The sequence below is a fragment of the Xiphophorus couchianus genome, chromosome 18 (genome assembly GCF_001444195.1).
Source record: "Xiphophorus couchianus chromosome 18, X_couchianus-1.0, whole genome shotgun sequence".
In the NCBI taxonomy this organism is placed as follows: Eukaryota; Metazoa; Chordata; class Actinopteri; order Cyprinodontiformes; family Poeciliidae; genus Xiphophorus; species Xiphophorus couchianus.
This window is the reverse complement of record NC_040245.1, coordinates 8946053-8966132: the sequence shown is the minus strand read 5'-3', so window position 1 is coordinate 8966132 and position 20080 is coordinate 8946053. Positions and strand designations below refer to the sequence as shown.

Below are 20080 nucleotides of genomic sequence, written 5' to 3'. Positions count from 1 at the left end.
CTTAGTAGAGCTTTTAGAGCTTCATTTCCTACCCAATAAAAAAGCAATCTAAAAGCCATTCTAATAAAAAGAATCAAATTTATAAACAACATCTGTCTCCAGGAATTCATATTTATTTCTTTGCTGTAAACAAGAACAAAATAATAAAGAATAATGGTGCTGAAGGATGATTTGGTTTCAGAATGAGAAAAATTACATCCCTATATAAGACTACAAAGATTAGTTCACCAGAAGAATTTGATAAAAAAGATGAATAATTTGTGATTTATTTCTTTAAATGTGAGCTCACTTTTAGAAACTGAGAAAAAGGATGGAGGAAATAGAGGTAAAAGAGAAGTACGGACAGAGCTAAGAGGGGAGTTGGGCCTGTGGGGTGTGCTGCAGAAGAGAGCCACAACAGAGATTGATGAGCATTAGAAACAAGGTGACTTTACTCAGAGGGGGAAAGGAAAAGGAAAAAAAGTGCATTTTTTAGGTTACAGGCGAAATGGAAGCAGAAATTTAAAGCTGAGTGCCAAATTAATTTAAAAACACACAAAAAAATCTAAAATAAATAGACCTTATTTTTGACTGGATCACGCTAAATGTACATTTTAGAGTCATCTACAATTTTATTGCCTTTATCAGTCTTTTCACTGGCTCTTGGTGAGCACTATATTTTTGCTTAATGAATTAGAAATAATAATTCAGAACAGTTAAAAATTATTTGCAAAAGCAATGTAGTTTTTCATATTGACAATACAGCTTCCCACTCAAAGTGATTTTGCCAAAAGACAAAAAAATATGTGTTTGTTATGAATGAGTGTTCTATGATTTATTTTAATATCCACCTGTCTGGTTTTGAAAATGCTGCTGTCCATTGCAGATGACTAATTCACAGCTGGTCAGATCTCCACCAGTTTATTCTACACTGAATACAGATTTGCTAAAACATCATTACAAAAATGTTCTTGGTATTGGAAATGTAGGTCCACCCATCAGTCCTTCACATTTTTAATTTATGTTTTTATTTATTTTTGAAGAATCTACTGTGTCAGGAAAGTGCGTGTGAGTGTGTATGTATTTTTGGCACTAAAAGGAACAGTTTGCACAGGGCATTATCAATGCAAGAACTGTCACCAAGAATAAAAGTTATTTTGAGACCAAATTATTCCATCAAAATCAGTGTCGGTACAACATGCACAATCTCTCTGGTGTCAGACATACTATTCTAAATTAATTAAATGTATTGTTTGTTAACACCAAAGTGTCATAAATCATTGCAAGTTCAGTGACAATGTCAACACCATTATCATGTTAAAACACTGGAAGCTTGAGAAATCAGAGGTTTAAGAGTCTATAATTACAAAAATAGAAGGAACAACTAAAATAGAAGAGTGATAATGGTTTCTGATCAGTGTGTATAAAGTGTGCACAACATGATTGTCTATGTGTTAAATGAGGACTATCCTTGAAGGTGACTATGAATTACTGGCTGGCTAAAGTGACTAATTAGAGAAGCAATTATTCAAGCACTCCAGGCAGAAACCCAGAGTCAACAGCAAAATGACCTCTCTACAAGCTCTTAATGGGCCACACATAAATAGACACACTCATACACTGTACGCATGATACAGTAAGTCCAACACACTGATGTACTCCATGGTTTCGATTTATGCAAAGCACAGTAGCTTAAATAATGTGACATGTTGGAGTTTTGAGTTTTTTTGTTATTAGTTTTGGTTGTTTGCAAAATTCTGTGATAAGTAGGTGGCATGCATTAGCCTTACATCCAGAAACATCAAATAAAGAACCTTTTTGTTTCAGTGAATTAATGTGTCTGATCCTGGAAAATTTACTAGGGAGCAGCATGGAGCATGGAAGAAACATGAAAATCATGGCCAACCTTGCCTAAATTAGAAACTATTGCTGCATTCTAGTTGTACTGAGAACTAGGAATTTCTGACTTCCCAATTGAAAAAAATCAACTGGAACACAAGGTTGTTCTGACTTTTCTGAAGTTTACAGGAAAGGCGTCTTCATTTTTTCCGTGAATATTTTTATACATCTCAGAATAAGCCAGAGAAATCAAAAAAATAAATAAATAAAAATAAAATCACTCATTCTCGTGTAACCAAGAAGCAAAATCTGTATTTAAATTTGAACTGGGTTATAGCTAATCATGATTTCACTTTGCTTAAAATGAGTAGCAAGTCTTATTTTGCACAAGTTTGTCTAACCGCATTTAGGGAAAATTTTATGTGTCTGAAAATGTTTAAATGATTGTCGAGAACAACAGTTGGCAGTTTGACTCCCAGCTTCAGCAGCTGATATGTGAGATTGTAGAGATAAATGGTTCTTCCTAAAGCACCCTACATTCCTGGTAAAGATGTGTACAAAACGCTAAAAGTAATTGAAAAGATAGCACTCTATGCTGCACATCTCTAACAGTGAGCTTTTGAGGTTTTTTTGTCCTTTTGTTGCCTCATTAGCATCCTATTAATGTTGATTTCTGGGAAGAAATACGTCTTCATCCATACATCGGTTTTAGTTATTTTAAACACTTCAATTGTTGCTCGGACTGTAGACATGTTTATCCAAAATTTTATTTCTTCTTGTAGCCATTTTTTTGACTTATGGCCAGTGGACTAGTAGACTTCTATTGCACTTTTCTCACTCCAAGTATTTTAACCTACATATCACATTCACCCTCCATAATCATAAATGTTCCAACATTCTTACACCTGAGAAGATCAAAATTAATTGGTAATCTACTACTCTTACTACTATGCCTGCTCTTTTGCTTCTCCTATCATAGAGTTTGCCTAAAAGCTACAGGGCAATGCCATAATAATAGCCTGAATAACCTAAAAGAAAAAAAAAAGCTTTGTGGTTACCCTTACTTAATAAAATCATGTTGGCATGTTTTCTCCACTAGCTGAAATTAGAAGCACATTTTATTCAGTTATTTCTGTTGGGTATTTTGCACTCAGAATGAATGGTTAATTTATTTTAAGAGCTTTAATATATAAAAAATATTTAATACTGTTGGGGTCAATGAACTTGGAGTGTGCTTTGCAAAACTTCAGAGAAACACTCCTACACCAGCCAATGGTTTAATATAAATTAGATGTTGTAGAGCACTTCGACATTGATTTTATGACCACAGATTATATTTATGTGTACATAAGTATTTATAGATTATTTTTCAGTATTCTAGACCAAAAAGAGCAAACATCCAGCTCTAAGGTCAATGAGAAGAGAACAAATTCCAAGGGCCCTAAAAAGAAAGAAACATTTGAGAGATTTCTATTTCTCCTTAGCAGCATGCATGTTCTTAACAGTCTCATAGGAATACCTCAAGTTTATTCTAGCTGGGAAATGAGAGGCAACTAAGATGGAAGTAACAAGCCAATTAGATGGCAATAACAAAAATCAAGGACCATAAGGTTTATGTACAAGACAGATGAAAGAGGAAATATTGTGTAGGGAATCTTAAAAACAACACACCACTATCAAAGAAGACATTTCACTTTCACCTACAATGTTTTAGATAGAAAATAAAATGATTCACACAGCAAATATACAAAGCTCTTTTCCTTTAAGTCGCTACTTCTCTAAACACCCACTCCCGCTCCCGTGTTTTAGAAACACTTTGGCCCACTTTTGATTCCAGCTCTCCCCAAAGCATTTTGCGTTGGCTCAGCGAGCAAAGAAAGAACATTCAGTTGCAGAAACTGGGACTGCCTTATTTCACCCCGGTGGGAAACCCTGGGTTTTTGGCGGCTAAAGCGCAACCTCATGCTGTGCTGCAGCTTTAGCTGCAAATTGCAATGCTCCGCATCAGTATCCACCAATTCAGCCATTATAAAGATGTTTTTGGGAAGCAGATTGCGAAAAGATTATATCCTGGATTTGGACTCAGTTTTAGATTTGCGTCTTAATGTGTTGCATGAAGGACTTCCTGACTCATAGCAGAGCTTGAAGGATTTGAACCAGACACCATGCAGCCAATAATATGTTAAATATGTCTCTGCCCTCACAGTATCGCACTTCCTTTTATCTCCTTCTTCTTCTGTTCTCAAATCTGAGTGATATGCAAACACAGTAAAACACTTAAATCAACTTCAAATTCAAACGAGGCAGAAGCTTTCTGATCTGAGATTGGAGCAAGAGGAGAAGGAAAAAGCTAAAATGAGCATCAGAGGCTCAGTGTGAATTTATAGTGTGCTCAGGTTTAAATGGGATTTAAAAAGAGGGAGAATTTAAGCCTGGAAGGTTCAGAACGCAGATACCACATCCGAATTAAATGCACCTTTAGCTTCCATTTAGAGCAAACTACTTAACATGTGGTTAGGTTCAAAAATGAAGGAGAGGCTACTTCAGTCCACCAACATACACTCACTAGCCACTTTATTAGGTACACTCGATCAGCTGCCTGTTATATTGGTGAATCAGCCAAACCATGGCACCAACTAAAGTTTATACTGAATGCCAGAATGGGATGGAGAGTAGGTAATTAAGAAATTAAATGAGAAAATGTGGCATTGTTGTTGTGTAAATATTGTGATTTTCACACACAACTGTCTGTCATGTTTACCGAGTGGTAAAAAAAAAAAAAAAAAGATAAAATAGTTCCTAGTTCCAGATGAGAGAACCAGCCTGTCCAAAGGTTACAAATCTGCATCAACTGTGTGATGCAGATTTGTCAGATTCAAATACTCTGTTGAAATTCCACCCTTTGGAATTAAGGCGATTCTGAAGGCAAAGGGTGTCGGATGTTACTAGCAAAGTATTTACATAAGAAGCGTTTATATAAAAAAGAGCCCAGTGAAAGCATTTCCACTGGTGATGTAAATGTGTTTCCTCATTCTGAGGATAATCGGGACATAAAATCCCCAGTAATTTTGGGAATGGTTCTGAGTGGCTCATTATTTAACACCTGGCCACATATGACATGTTCCTAATTTAAATCTAAAAAGTGAGATATGCACATTTATTTAGTGCTATTCTGACAGTCTCACCTGCTCTGGTGTTTTGTCTCTACCACTCCCTACATAGAAGGACTGACATTTCTGCCCATTCTTTCCAAGAGGTCAAATTCAGTCAGATTCAATGACTGAGCCTATTAAAATTTACCACAGATGTAGGGTGTTTTTAGGTCACATAAATATAATTTAATTTAAACTATTTCATCATACATCTGACTTATCCTTATTTTCTTGCTAGAAAATATAGACTTCTCATTAGTCATTGCTTTAGTCTTTGAATCTTCACATTATGTGGAAACAGACCTGTGTGCTCCACACCAAAACAATTGCTAACACTGCTTATCATTTTACTTACAGCATCTTAATTTTGCCTTCTTAAGTTGATAAACAATAAACAGTTGGAATGAGATATCTGGTTCAAATACTTTAGGTCAAATCCGAATAATTTTATCATTGAGTAACCGGTCACATATTTTATGCTATATTTTAAAGCATTAAAACCCTGAAATGAAAAGACTATATATGCAAATATTAGTGCAACTGGTGAATGGTTTTTCCATAAGGTTGGATGGCGGTTCATCTGTCACGCTGTCTGGTGATTTTGATGAATTTATTAGCAAAGTAACAGAAACTGGAAGCATCACAGTATGCTAGAGTTAAAATTACATTTTCTGCAAGGCAGGAATTCATTATTAATGAAAGCATGATTTTAGACTTGGTAATGTCTCTTTCTGGCCGACATACTGAGCGGTGCATGCTGATGCAACGTGTTGGCTGCTGTTTACTTTGAGTAACTGTGAGGTAAAGCCGATGTCTGAATACAGGAGTAAGACGGGTCAAGTCACAAAGCAGAGAGATTGTGAAAGAACTGTGGATAGAGAAAACAGAGAGTATGGTCAGTATGAACCGAGCGCTGCGGAACCGTAGCAAAGAGATGTGCTGGGAGAAGAATCCTCATGCCATCTCTCCTTCTGCCACACCGCATTCATCACACGCCCCCTTTTGATTATTTAGATCCGCACAACAAGTGCATTACTATTACTCCTACAACAAATTTACCTGTCTTCCACCAGACTCCCTCACTCTTCTCTGCCTCTCTGTCTTGTCGCTCCTTCAATTCATCTTTTCTCTCCCATACCTTTCTCCTGTAACACTTAAGGTCAGGATGGGATGTAAACAATAAATCTTTGGTGCACGCTCTGACAGGAGCTCTCAATCCAGGAAGTGCTTTGGCTCGTTGGACACAAGAGCAGCACTTCACCTAAACACTCCCCTCTTAAAAATAATTTGAGTAGGCAGAAAGTCAGGATGGAAAGTTTGGAGAGTGCCATTTGGTGTGAAAGTAAGACAAATTGGTGGAGGGAAGAAATGAGGAGAGGAATAAGTGCAGGGGGGCGAAGGGTAAAGGGACAGATTTTCTGTAAGAGGAGTGGATCCGGTGGGCCCAAGTTGTCGAGATTAATATGACGAATGGCACAGAACAGCAGCTCTAACTGCACTATTATTTTCTTTTATTTGGCTTAGGTGCTCCCTTTTTACCAGAAAACGATATTAAAGGTCTTCGATTTCTCACCCTCAAACTCATAAACACCTACACATACTGGAGGCATGACAATGTGCGAACAGAAGCTGTTGTATAGGTGCAGATGGTGCTGTTATAAGGCACTAGAAACACTCGACAATACTTATCAGTATAGTACCGGTTTTGTTTTGCACATCTTCAAACATAAATGAAGACTTACCTATCACATTTTCCACATTCACATTACTTATGCATGGAAATATGTCTGTCTAAATACTTAATTTTAACAAAAGGTCCTGTAGAACTGAATCTTTTTGTGATCCAAGATACACAGCTTGGATTAAGAAATACAATGTATCTCAGAAAAATCACATGTATACAACAATGTAAAGCTGTATATATGTTATCTAAAATTATGTATATCTTTGTCTAAAATTATGATAAAGGAAAAGCCTGTTAATACAATTATTTTCATCTCAGCCATTTTCAAGTCATACAAGGTTTTTGGGTGTTCTTGTTAAACACCTGAATCTTTTTAGGAACGCCAGGTGATTAAGTCTTAGTTCTGCTCATTTCTGCTGTATTTATAAACAAACACTTTCAAAAACTCTTCTTGCCATGAGCAGGCTCCTGGTTGGTGCAAAAGAACCAAGCATGCATACATAACTTGGCCCATTTGTTCAGCTCTGATGGAAAAGTTATAGAACTTCATTTGTTAATGTGAAGATTAAAGCAATTGAGAAGAATGTTTTCGTAAAAGTGAATCCATTGGTGACAGCTATGATTCTGATATCAATATAATAACTCGCTACATAAATACACATAGTTAAAGTTCCAGTTCTTGTAGGTAAATATTGATTCTTCCCACTGTAAAGACGTTACAGCTGTTCACTGACAAATAGAAACCTTTTTAATATTACTATCAGAAACGGAGTGCAGTTTCATTTTGTCAGGCAACAAAGATGGTCAAGCTCAGAATAGCCCAAAAGGTTTTCTATCACAGGTTACTAGTTTTTACAAAACTACATGGACTTTATGCTTCATCTCAAAATTGTGTCAGAATGTACTTCTGCATAAATCTGTAATTTCTGTATTAGCTTCGTATTTTACCTTCACCAATGAGTTGACCCAGGAAGTAAATGGCTCTGTACATATACATTCTCCGAATGCATAGGACATGCTCTTATAGCCCTGTGCACAACAACAAAAATGCACACCCACCTTACTCTGAGATCACTGCCTCTCAGTCACCCACACACACCGGGTGAGAACGGGCGACATAATAAAAGCTATTTCTCCTCTGCTCTGTCATTTAGTGGCCTCTCCAGCACCATTTCCGCCCATCTAAGACCCACAGTACGTCCCACTCTCATAAAGGGGAGAGTAATATCATCCTGGGATGCCTGTGTGTGATGGAAATAAAAATAATGGAAAAGGGCATGGATCTGGCTTTCGGAATATGCTTTTGTAATAAAGGTTGATTTCATTTGTGAAAGAGGCTGTGGTTGCAAAGGTTGAGAGATGCCTCAGCACACTACGATAATGCTGACTGATGAATGCGTGATATCTTATGATGAAGTGTGCTGCAAAAACACATGCTAGTTACAAATACATTTATAAAATTATCACTGCATAATTTTGCCTCTTCATCTAATTTGTTATGATTTTATATTGATGTAATGAATATCCATCTACCTTTTGTACATAATATTGTGGTCATTACAAAATTTAAAGGGCACATTTTGTAAGTAGCATATCAGGCCCTGTTCATACATGGTATATTTTTAGAAACACAATTAAGAAAAATGTGCGTCCACATGACAGGCGGCAGCACCACTGAAATGGTGTAGTAGGTATGCCAGGCTGATTGGTGGCGCTGTACCACTGCCAGATATCAACACAAAAAGCACCAAACTGCACCTTGTTTACCATTTGTGAAAGTGAGGCAAGATATAGAGAGGGAGTTTTAACGTCATGGTTTTAACCTGGAACCCGGTTTCAAAAGTTTGTTTCTAGTATTCCAAAACGCTGAATCCGTGTGGCCTAAAAGACGAAAAGCTTTTGCAGATACATCTAAAATTGTCTCTGAGTGGACGAGGCCTCGAGTGATGGCTGGGTTCTGTTTTCCAACCTGCTAATATTTCAATGTTTCAGTCCTGCTTAGCTGGCATTTCTGATGTCTCCTAGATATATCACCTTTTCTTTCTCTTAAGCAGTTTTTCTCTTTTAACCTTCATCCCCTGAGGTTTTCCTTTTCTCCACTTACCTTTTGTCTATCTTTTATTGTTTCTTTCTTCTGTTCTCTGTCTCTCTCCCCTCATCTCCCATGCTTATTGATTGCTGTGTCAATAGAAAACTAAACCTGAATTCAAAAAAGGCCATCTACATGCCTAACAAACAATCTCCAAAATCCAGCAGTGGGCACTCTTTATTTAAAAGCAGATCTAATGTTTTATTTTTTGGTGCTACTTGACTATTAAAGAGAGGATGGAGATTGCTGTGACAAGTACATTTCAGGGGGATTTTTGCTCTACGTGGTGAAATTTTACAGACAGAGTGGCGTGGTCTGTAAGCTAATGAATTAATTCCCTGCCTCACTTCTAAGGAGATTCCAAACAGGGTTTTTTAGTAAATAAAGTTTGTCTTGCGGGGTAAATGGATCCCTGTCCTACCCATTGAGCAAACAGATGGCTGTAAATGCACAGGCAAACACATTTTAGAGTGACAGTTAAAGATTTTCTGAAGAGCAGTTGTGTTAAAACCTCTAGTGATTAACTCTCTTGGCATCTTCATTAGAATAAATCCAGGCAGGTTGCTCCCGGAGGGCGGAGATAAGAGCTAATCAGAGAGGGGCAAAGACAAAGCGGGCTTCTACTCTCTTGAAGAACCTATTTTATCTGCTATTTCATTAACCTTTAAACTGTTTCCACATTTGTATTGGGTTGCAATGCATGGGATATGGAGGGTGGTGGTGGCATGGTATATTTTATGCTACATGAGTCACAAACTGGACTGGATTCCTGCACATTTTAGATGTGCCATGGCTCAACACACCTGAAATAAAAGGCCAAATTATCCCTACAGCATTCAGTCACTGCACTGCTGATGTCCTAATATTCGGTTTAAGTGTTGAAGCAGAGGCAGAGTTTAGATCAGGCTTTAAAAAATGCAGCCAAATTAACTTCTGCTCTTCCCTTTCTTTCTATACTCAACAGGGTAAGCTGCCAACTCTTCCATTTATACTATGATAAGTTTATATTTCACATTCTCGTTTACTTTTCTCTGTGCTGCATTTATTGCAGGTTTACTAAATGCACAATACAAGCTCAGGCCAACCTGACCCGATCATCAAGAAAATAATTTTGGCTCGATCTGGCCTGAAATCTAAACTCTAAGCAGAGACACATTTAATAGCAGGACACAGGCGCGGAGTTTAAGATCCCTGTGGTAAAAAAGGACTGAAATGAAAGTGGGACAGAAAAATACGCATTATAGTGTCCAAGTGAATGCTTATTGATTTTTACAGCACTTACCCTTCATATTAGACAATTACTCTTACTTGATATGCATTAAAATCTCTGTTCTCATTATCTATGTCACACAAAAAGAATCCTGGTGGTGCGCTTCCTTCTACCTCCAATTTCTATTGCAAATCAGCTTCCCTGCCAATGACTGCCCAAAGCAAACATGGCATTAATATATAACAAATAAATACTATGACAGAAATAAAAAAAATAAAATAAAGTTGTATTAAGACAGTAAAAGTGTGCTTGGGTCTGTGGTTTTTCCCAGACTAGACTTTAGGTCGCAGGTGTCAAACTCCAGTCGTCAAGGGCCAATGTCCTGCAGTTTTTAGATGTGCCACAGGTACAAAACACTGGAATGAAATGGCTTAATTACCTCCTTCTTGTGTAAATAAGTTCTCCAGAGCCTTGCACATGACCTAATTATTCTATTCAGGTGTGGTGCAGCAGAGACACATCTAAAAGTTGCAGGATACCGGCCTTTGAGGACTGGAGTTTGACACCCCTGCTTAGGTCTACCTAAAGAGATAAATCAAGATGCAAAGAGGGTTACATACTGTTGGAAAGATATTAACTACTTACAATGAGCTTATAACGAAACTCTGACTTCGAAAGCCATGAAACTGTATCCCTTTAAAGTGTTTCTGCTTTAGAAAAATAAGGAGCAGCAGCTCTACATACACATGGCGACTAAGGTTTGCAGACAGAAGCAGAATTGGGGCTTAAACTACCTGGTTCAAAATGCTTCAAGACAGTCAAAAGATGCTTCAAATGTATGTGTGAATCTCTGCGTGCATGAGTGCGTGCGTGGGTGGGCACGTGTGTGTGTGTGTGTGTGTCCATCAAGCTCGTTGGAGACAGTTGGTGCAATGGAGCTCTAAATTTAGCAGGCCCTTTAGAAGGAGTCATCTATCATTCAACATTACTCCTCCCAGGAGGAGTGAGGTGCTGTGTGAGTGTGTGCATGTCTCACACACTAAGAGATACACATAGAAACAGTAAGATATTTCAAGGCCTGCTGAAAGCTGGAAATAAAGGTTCTGTTATTTTTTTGTATAAATTCTGCTTAAATGAAATACCATGAGATTTTGTGCTCACAAATTAGGTGAAAAAATTTTATTTATCCTTTACCAAACTATTACTGGAAAATATGTTTTTAAACATCTGTCTGCCCACGATTGTGAATTTTATTCTCATAACTTCAAATTAAAGTCCTCAGCATAAAATGATGCATATGGAACAAAAATGCAGAACACCCTTCAATGCAGATGGGCTTAGTAAAAAACAGAGGCCAGCTGCATGGGCTGTTCTTGGAGCCTTTGGTAATGGTCTGTGCACCTCACACAGGATCTGAGCCTGAGGGTGAGCCATGGTGGAAGAAAGCTGGATGCCTTTCTTTTCCTGCTTGTAATCTCCTTCTTGTCTGAGCCCCACAGATGGCTCCACTTCTTGCAACTTTTGGGGCTTTTTTTGTGCTCTATGACTTTCACTGTGAAAAACAGCATCATTTCACAACCTTATCAGGTAGGGTGGTCCCATTGCAGCCCATAATTTGTTAACAAGCTGTTTCAAATGATAGCAGTCAACGGTAACACAAAAAGTACCAGATGCTGCGCATTCAAATAGCACTCAGGAGATCCCTGTTTTGACAAACAGTATGAACTACTTTGTGGGAAACTGTGGGGAGAGATAATGGCAAATGGGTTAAGACTTTTCCCAGTTTTCCATGCTCCATTCTTTAGACTATTTGGCTAGTAACCAGGTTTTAACAGTTTCGTAGACCAATATATTTATATTATTTTTGTCATTAGGCATGTAAAACCCCCTTTTGGTGATTTAAATATAAAATAAGTTAACCTCTCAACTGTCACCCCCAAAACGCTTAGATCCCCACGGTGTCCCTGAGGACACCGGTGCCCTCATGAATCAAGATCAGCAATGAGTACGTCAGTGGGGCAACTGATGTACTCATCGTCCAACAAAGCCAGGTTGGGATTGTTTGGACATGTTCAGAGGAGAGAAAATTGTCAAATCGTATAAGAATGCTGAGATTGGAGCCACAGGGCAGGAGGATATGACTGAGACCAAAACATAGATTTATGGATGTGATGAAAGAGGACAGAAAGTTAGTCAGGGTGGGGGTAGAGGATGCAGAGGACATGAGTAAATGGAGACAGATGATTTTCTGTGGTGACCCCTGAAGGGAAAAGCTAGAGGAGAAGAAGAAGAAGAAGAAGAAGAAAAAAAGGTTGAGTCAAATTTCAGACCTAACTGTAATGAAAAATATGTGGCAAGACCTAAAAACTGATATTCACAAAGTCACTGAAGTTGAGTGAATTGGAAATAAGAATCTAGAGCCATCCTGCAAAAGACTAGTAACTGGCATAGCAGAAAATGAGGGTTCTACACAGAATTGCATTTGGGGACTGAGGTCAAATGTAGGCAACACTTTTCACACTTCCTGGTCTGTCACATAAAATATTTGTAAACTGCATTATGGCTGTAATGTTGCAAATGTGAAAAATGCACAGTAGTCACTGAAGTAGTGAGTAGTCAGTACACAAACTTTGCTTCAAATATTAGTTACCAAGAGCAATGTTTAATGGGCATCAGGGACACCACATAACCATTTAATTTGTATCCAAACATACAAATGTCATGATGCAATTAGTTTTATTCTGCAAAAATACAAAAATTATAGTTATGAGGAACAATAGAGCTGTGCTACTATTGCACAACAGGACTTGTTTCTTATTGAATTTGAATATTTTCCACTGCTGTTCAGAGATGAAGTCTGAGAATATCCCCCCTGGAGTGTTTTTCTGATTGCTTTTGGTTTCTATGGGAGTAGTTGACTGTAATGATATCCTTACCACATTCAATTTAGACTCCTGTTGCAAACATCATTGAGATCTCAGTTATACCAGTTGTCTTTTTGTGTTCGGTTTTTCCATCTGAGCGGGTTGAGGTGACTTGTTATAGATTTCTGCTTTGTGCTGAAAGTACACTAAAGAGACAAATGATGATAATGCTCCAATTATCTAACTTGAAAACAAAGACTTCCACTTGTCTTTCTACTTGGTTTGCATTATTCTACTCAAACAAATTTGCAGCAAAGGAAGAGTATTTATTGTAAAATAAGATTGTTGGATGTTTTTGCAACATGTAGCTTAACAGATGAACATAACATGCAGATAACTGCAATTTTTTTCCAACAGTATTTAAGGAGTCTCAGAGATGGTAATAGTACTGGACTGGTATGGACTGGTAACCTACTGGTTTTCACCCAATGTTTCCTCTCATAAGTTCGGATTACCCTCCGTCCTCCACAGGCTACCCATCGGTCCTGGGGGTCAACTCAGTGCCAGCTTCCCTTCTAATGCATAGCTCAGATTGTGTTGGTACTAAATTATACATTGTTCTGGTTTTGGAAACAGAATTTATTGAATGTTTGAAATTTCAAGTGTTTTTGCTGTAACCTTACAACAAAGAAGGCACTGCAGCTTTAAATGAATCGTATATCTAAGATATTCATGATAACTGCTTTTAAGATATCAAAGAGAATTAAATTCAAATGACTTTTGTTTTTCCAAGTGAATAGAATAATAATACAGTATATCAAAAGCTCTTACAATGTGGATGAACTAAAACATGAATCTGGCGTGGTTTCAGGCAATGCATTTCTGTTGCTATTGTGCTTTCCAAATTTAAATTCCCTTTGAGGCTGAAAAACTTGCAGGGCCTATAATTGCTTATGCAGGAAACATTTGAAGACAGACAGCCTTCTTCTTTGAAATGCTTGAGATTGGATCTGCGCAGAAAGAATATGGAACTCTGCACAAAAGTGATGCTGAATGCCACCTCAGTGCAACAATTGTCAGTGATGTCAATTAAAACTTCAGGCGCCAGCTGCTAACAATGCAGACGACAGAGATAAAACTAGTGAAAATATGGACCAACATTGAACACAATGGACCAGTGCGCAGAAAGCCACCCTGCCTCTGTTATTAAGAAACTGAACTCTCATTTTGTCAGTAGGTAAAATTAACATCTATAATCCTCTCTCTCCAGTTCCACTCATTATGTACCAGCTCACTGTGCCTGATTGCATTGTAAGAAAAATTAATTGGGCCTTTGTGATAAAACAATATAGCGAAAGATTCTTTAGTGGAAGACTTCGCTGAGTTTGAGGTATTCAGATGTTGTTAAAAAGACATTAGAGGCACAGGAAGTAAAGAAGCCATTAAGGCAAAGGGAGATATCAACTTAATGGAAATCTTCTCCTACACCTCCATGTTTGAGAAAACCTTTAACAAAAGAGAAAAAGATGGAAGCACATAAATTATAAAAACTAAAAAGGAATGCAGATGTTCTCTCAGCAATTGCTGTAGAGGTTATTACGATATAAGCATGTTATTTACGAATGTTTTGTTGATTGCAGATAAGAGAATACAGTTTGAGATAAAACTATTGGCCAATAAAATACTGGTAATTTGCTGTACAAAGGATTTTATTTATATTACATTAAAGATATAATTATGTTTAAGGAGAATGCAAGTTCAGGAAATACCATACTTTCATACATATCTCGCCAATTAAAAAAAGAAAAGTTAAATAGATATTGAAAAGTTCATGGTTTACGACAAAATGTAGTTGAACCTCAAAAGATGAAAAAATGTCTACACAAACACGTCCATTATTGTTGTAAATTGGTGCTCAGGTCGTTAAGGCAAATCGAATGCTCTAAATAGGTCTGCATCTCAAAATCATTCTTCTTGACAAAATTAGGAAGAGATCTACAAGGCTATAGATCTAAAAGTCTACAACATATTTTTCTGTTGTAATAAAGAAAATCGCTGGGCAACCTTAAATAGCCATAAAAATTTCCATAGGTACCCAGTTTCTGCTGGGATATCTGTTTTTATTATAGTTCAAATGTTACTTCATAAAATTAGAATGAAATATTACTTTCCAAAAGTTTCAAGACCTAAGAAGCTTGTCATAATTAATGCATGTCTCTCTATCTTTATACTCTGATTTGTATCTTTGTTCATTGTTTAATTATTTTTAATACTTCTTAATGTATCTAAGCAGACAAAATTTTATTCAGTGTGTTCTGTTATCTTTCTTATAATTAAGCTCATTCAACTCATTGTCATCAGCAGTTGCAATAGTTGTTGCTTATAAGTTAAAGCAGGTCGACCATGTGACACATTAAGTTTTTTGCAGAGGAAACAGAGGTTATCATACATTGAGAAACTTTTACAAAGTAGCTTTTTGCAGTGTCAGTATTTGACAAAATCAGAAATAACCATATTGTGTTTTGTTCTATGTGTAAGATTTATCCGCTGTAGTAAATTTGGATGATATCAGATGAGCAAAATCTCTCAGTTTATTTGGTGGTTGTTTGCAACAGTCATTGTATGCATTTCTTTTTGTTAAGATTGCAATATCAGCACAGTCTTAACAAAAAGAACCTTTATTTCAGAGGAAATAATTTTCTTACAACTGTTGAAGGTTGTTGTTGAAGACGTCCTCTCAGAGAGAAAATGTGGAGTCAGAATACAAAAACGCCGTTAATCTGAGCTCTTTGTCTAAAAATCCAAAATATGACTCATACACACTTTACTGTCTGTCAGGTGGGTGATGGATGACCTCGTTCATGCTTTCTCCCAAATCAAGACCAGTGATCCGTCTGATCAAATTAGCCTGCGGTTCTCCATCTGGATGTCCAGGCTCAGCTGTGTGTCTCTAGTCTGAATCCAATGTCCTTGTTGGGTGCAAGTGTGAGGTCTGTGGAGTCGAGGTCACCTGTCTTACATTTGGACAGCCTCCTTGAGCAAAAGACAGCTGCTGCTGTTAATACACAACACACACACACACCCCTACAAGCCTCTGAAGTGACCAGGTCTACTTCTGCAGTGCCACCCTGTTAAATATTCATCACTTAAAAGCAGAAGAATGTTAAACAAAATGATGAAAAGTAAGTGTTGAAATTGGTTATATGGTTTCCCTGAAAAAAGGCATATATTTTATCAGCATTTAATTAGCTGTCTTGTAAATCATTCATTCCTTATTTTCAATCACATATAAGTTGACATGTAGCTTCAGTTCAGGGCATACAGCAGCTGTTTAAAAATGGATGGAATGGCAGAGGCAACAGAGAACTACAAAATAATGCAAGACGTATGGGAAAAGTCCTTACCACCTCCCAGTGAATGAATCCCAACTAACTTTACCCTTAACAAAATCTTGCTCAAAGTTCAGTTCATAGAAATTTATTAACCCTTTATCTCTCTGCCATGCTAACAGCAGTGAGATAAATTTACACTCCAATCATTTACTAATTTAGGTTCATTTACTAGTTTTTACAACATGGAGTCTTCTTAAGGTAGCTGTATTTGAAATTATGTTTTTTTTCTAGAGTTTCTCAGTTCATACATGTTGTATTTTACTATAGCAACAATTATACTAGACCAAAGCTAATTTTCTTGTCTTGCTTTGTCATGACAAAGCAAAGAGATCAGAGCTCAAGACTAAAAGACTTATCTCCTCGTTAGTACAGTGGTGAGTATCCCCGCCTGTCACGTGGGAGATCGGGGTTCGATTCCCCGACAGGGAGTGAAGTTTGTTTCAGGTCCCTCTTGAAAATGAGATCTAGATCTCAACGGGGTTTACCTGATTAAATAAAGGAATATTAAAAAAATAGGTTCCTTGATGTTATATTAGCAATAGTGAGACACAGAATTGTTTTTTGGACCTAGCAGCTCTTTCTATACCCATAAATCCCCTATTATGAAAATATTTGTTCTTTCATATCTCACAAGTTCATTTGCCAGGACCACAAGCAGTAGGATTGTGGAGTCAAGATTGTCGGGATAATAGCTCAGCATTCACTTGAGCAAACTGAATGAGATATATGTGGGGGATTTCTCCTTTCTGGCTGAGTTCTGTCATAGGCCTCAATGTCTTAAATTAAAAAAAAGAAACTTGTCAATCATCCTCCAAATTTTACAATTGCCAAATGACTTTCTGTCATTTGGTGTGAGTTGTAGGTCCATAGGACAATGATACAGTATGATTATGGTAGAGGTGCAGGATCACACAACACAACTCATTGATTGAGGTGCAGAAAAACGTCACTTCCTCCCCAGTGAGAGTCCAACTGGTGGTGGAAACATTCTTCATTATAAAATAATGTACCAAACTGCACCAACCCATGTTGTACCATTCAGAGGAAATTAGTCATATGTGTATCAGGGTCTGCTAGATCCGCAGACAACGATGAATGTTGTCTGCCAGTGTGTTGGTGAATAGCTGCAGTTTTTGCCTTTGCCTTATGAAATAATCACATCATTAGTCAGAAATGGTTTTAGATTTCACACCTTAAGACATGAGTTTGGAACACTGCTATCTGAAAGTGATGGGGAATAAAAAATGTTATCAATTAAAGGCTCTCACAAACAGAGCTAGATAGATGTGTCACAGTGAAACTTCGCAGCAAGCAACCAAATTCTTCCCTTAAAGAAAAGTTTGCCATCTTTTGCTGAACAACAATAACCAAGGTTTGACCTGAAGGTTTTCTAGTTTATTGCAGCCATCCATTCTGCTATAGGAAATAAACTTAAATATAGAATACTGCAATAAGTCATAACACACCAGAAAGCAAGTATGTTTTATGTCCTATGTCATTCTGAAACAGCACAATCACATTTTCACATGACTATTAACGGACAGCAGTGCAATACAGCAGGGGTTGAGGATATTTACCTTGTCTTTCAAGAGGTTTAATGGTCTGAAACTTTGAAAAAACAAGAGACTAATTTTTGCTTGTCACATTTTAGCAAATTAAATTTTGGTTTTGTTCAAAAAACTGAAAAAAGAAAGAAAATAAAAGCTTTTTCCTAACATCAATACAGATTGAGTGATTTCTTTAGTGTTAAACACAGACAAAGATGGATTAAGTGAAAAAAATAAATAAAACCCCAAAGATTGTCTAGTAAACTACATGCTTAATCCAGGATAGAAGCTTCACATCTCTGTGACAGCACCCTGTGACCTACTTATTTAATCCACAAAGGGTCAATGAGAACACAGGTTCTTCTGTCTGTTCTTTAAATCTTAACATCAGCTTCTTACCTGCTCCAATTTCCAGTGGAACTCTGCTGGTCTGAAGGTGTCCACCTGCGTAAAGTCCCTCCTCAGCAGGAATACCAGCCGGCAATTATGGACATACAGCGAGTAGTGATGACGATTCATCTCTGTAGGAGAAAGACAGATGAGTAGGCACCAGGGAGCAAAACTCACCACACCTACTCACAACTGTCAGGTAAAGTCAGTCTGACATCTGGCTTCCTGAATCCACAGGAAACTGGGACAGTGGCGCTTCCTCTGACTGAGACCAGCTGTCAGATATTTATCCCCACTTTCAGTGCAAATATTAAGATGGAACTAATGCCAATTGCATTGCTGTATAAAAGTATTACTAAAAATGAAATAATAATTTTTAAAAAACATTTCTCATTTGCTGGTTAGACAAAAACTGCAAATGAAAAGAAAATAGCAGTGAAGTATCAAAAATGTAGTTGCTATTTGAAAATCATCATTTTTTGTAGAATCTTGGTATAAAACCATCTACACAATGGGTCATATCTACACTACTTCACCATATGAAGCTTAATGGCTCTGAGAATGACGTACTAAATGCGAGGTAAGCAAGAAACGTTAGTCTTTGCACAGGAAAATTAAAATAGATGGGTTTTATAGTAAAAGTCTATTTAGTGTTCATTTTATTTCCAAATTAGAGCGACAAATTCTTGCTGCTGTAACTAAAATCTGGAGTCCGCTAAGGCTGAATATAGGTTTCCTGGAGATGGCCCCTGACTTTAGATCACAGAGCAGATCTTTGACACAGGCACCTGAGCGAGATGGGCACAATCAATTTGTTGTCTATCCCTGTCTCTTCCAGGCATTTGCCAGGAAGAAACTTCAGAAAAGACAAATGACTCACCGGTTTTGTCAGAGTTACAGAGCAGTGTCTCCTTCTCAGCTCTGAGCCCAGGGCTCGGTCCGTGCTTCATCCACGTTGCGATTGTGAACTGGTCGGTCAGATTCTGGGGAACCACCCAGTCAGGGATTTTGGCCGCCTGATGCCCGTCAAACCTGAAGATCAGGTCGCTGTCCCGTCCATTGTCAGACACAAGGGAGGCTGTCCAGTTGGTGGCGGTGCTGGGGGCCGGGAGGAGGTCGGTGCTACCCGATGAGGCGCCTGGAGGTCACAGCAGTGGGAATGAAGAAAGAGAGCAACACAAGATGTGTCAATAACAATCATGGAAGATATGTGGTGTATATTGCCTTAACCTTGGGTACGATTACTTATGAGTAAGGAAGATGACATAGCTTAATATGTAATCAATACAGCAAGATGGATAGAGGATGCAAGTATTGATTCATGGCAGATGAAACTAACTTTAAAAAGAAGAGAGATGTGAGTCATTGTCCATAAATTTGGAGCATAGCTCAGAGCTGAATTGTGCCTCTATGGAAACTAGAAAGGACACCAACTGAGCACTGTGGTTACACAATGAGAGAAGATGCAGCAGGCACTTGCTGAGGAGGACAAAAGTGTGGTATGAATTGTTTATAGCTGACACTTATGGTATATGATCCCCACAAGTCCTGACAAAATACACCAATCGTCACTGCACAGCATTAAGTCATTCCATTCCTTTTCCCTCTGCGAACAGCTCCATCATTCCTTTTACACAATAACCTCAGTGTCTTGAGATCAGAGAGGCCTTTCTTTCTAAGCTGTCACCTAGATAAATAATATTTTGCCACATTGCTCATCTTGTGCCTTGACATATTTGACATTCTCTTCAGTGATCTGTCATTTCCTTTCAAGATGTTGCCCTCAATAAATGCTGCTTTCAATAAATGTTCTGAAGATTTCTTTTTTAAAATTGTCAATAATGATAGTGGTTCCTGTTGCCTTTCTTTCTGCTGTTCTAATGTTGATAATTGGTTGATATCATAGTGTTTGCTGGATCAGAACAAGGAGAAGC

At 37.7% G+C, this 20080-nt stretch overlaps 1 protein-coding gene across 2 annotated transcripts in view; it reads right to left on the bottom strand.

Moving 5' to 3' along the window:
* LOC114133258 (calsyntenin-2) overlaps nt 1–20080 on the bottom strand; it is a 285154-nt gene that overhangs the window by 40042 nt on the left and 225032 nt on the right. For both annotated transcript variants that reach the window (XM_027999001.1, XM_027999002.1), the window contains 2 exons: nt 19027–19284; nt 18156–18277 (listed from right to left, as the gene is read on the bottom strand). In XM_027999001.1, coding sequence (XP_027854802.1) covers nt 18156–18277; nt 19027–19284 — 380 coding nt within the window. The remainder of the gene's footprint in view (nt 1–18155; nt 18278–19026; nt 19285–20080) is intronic.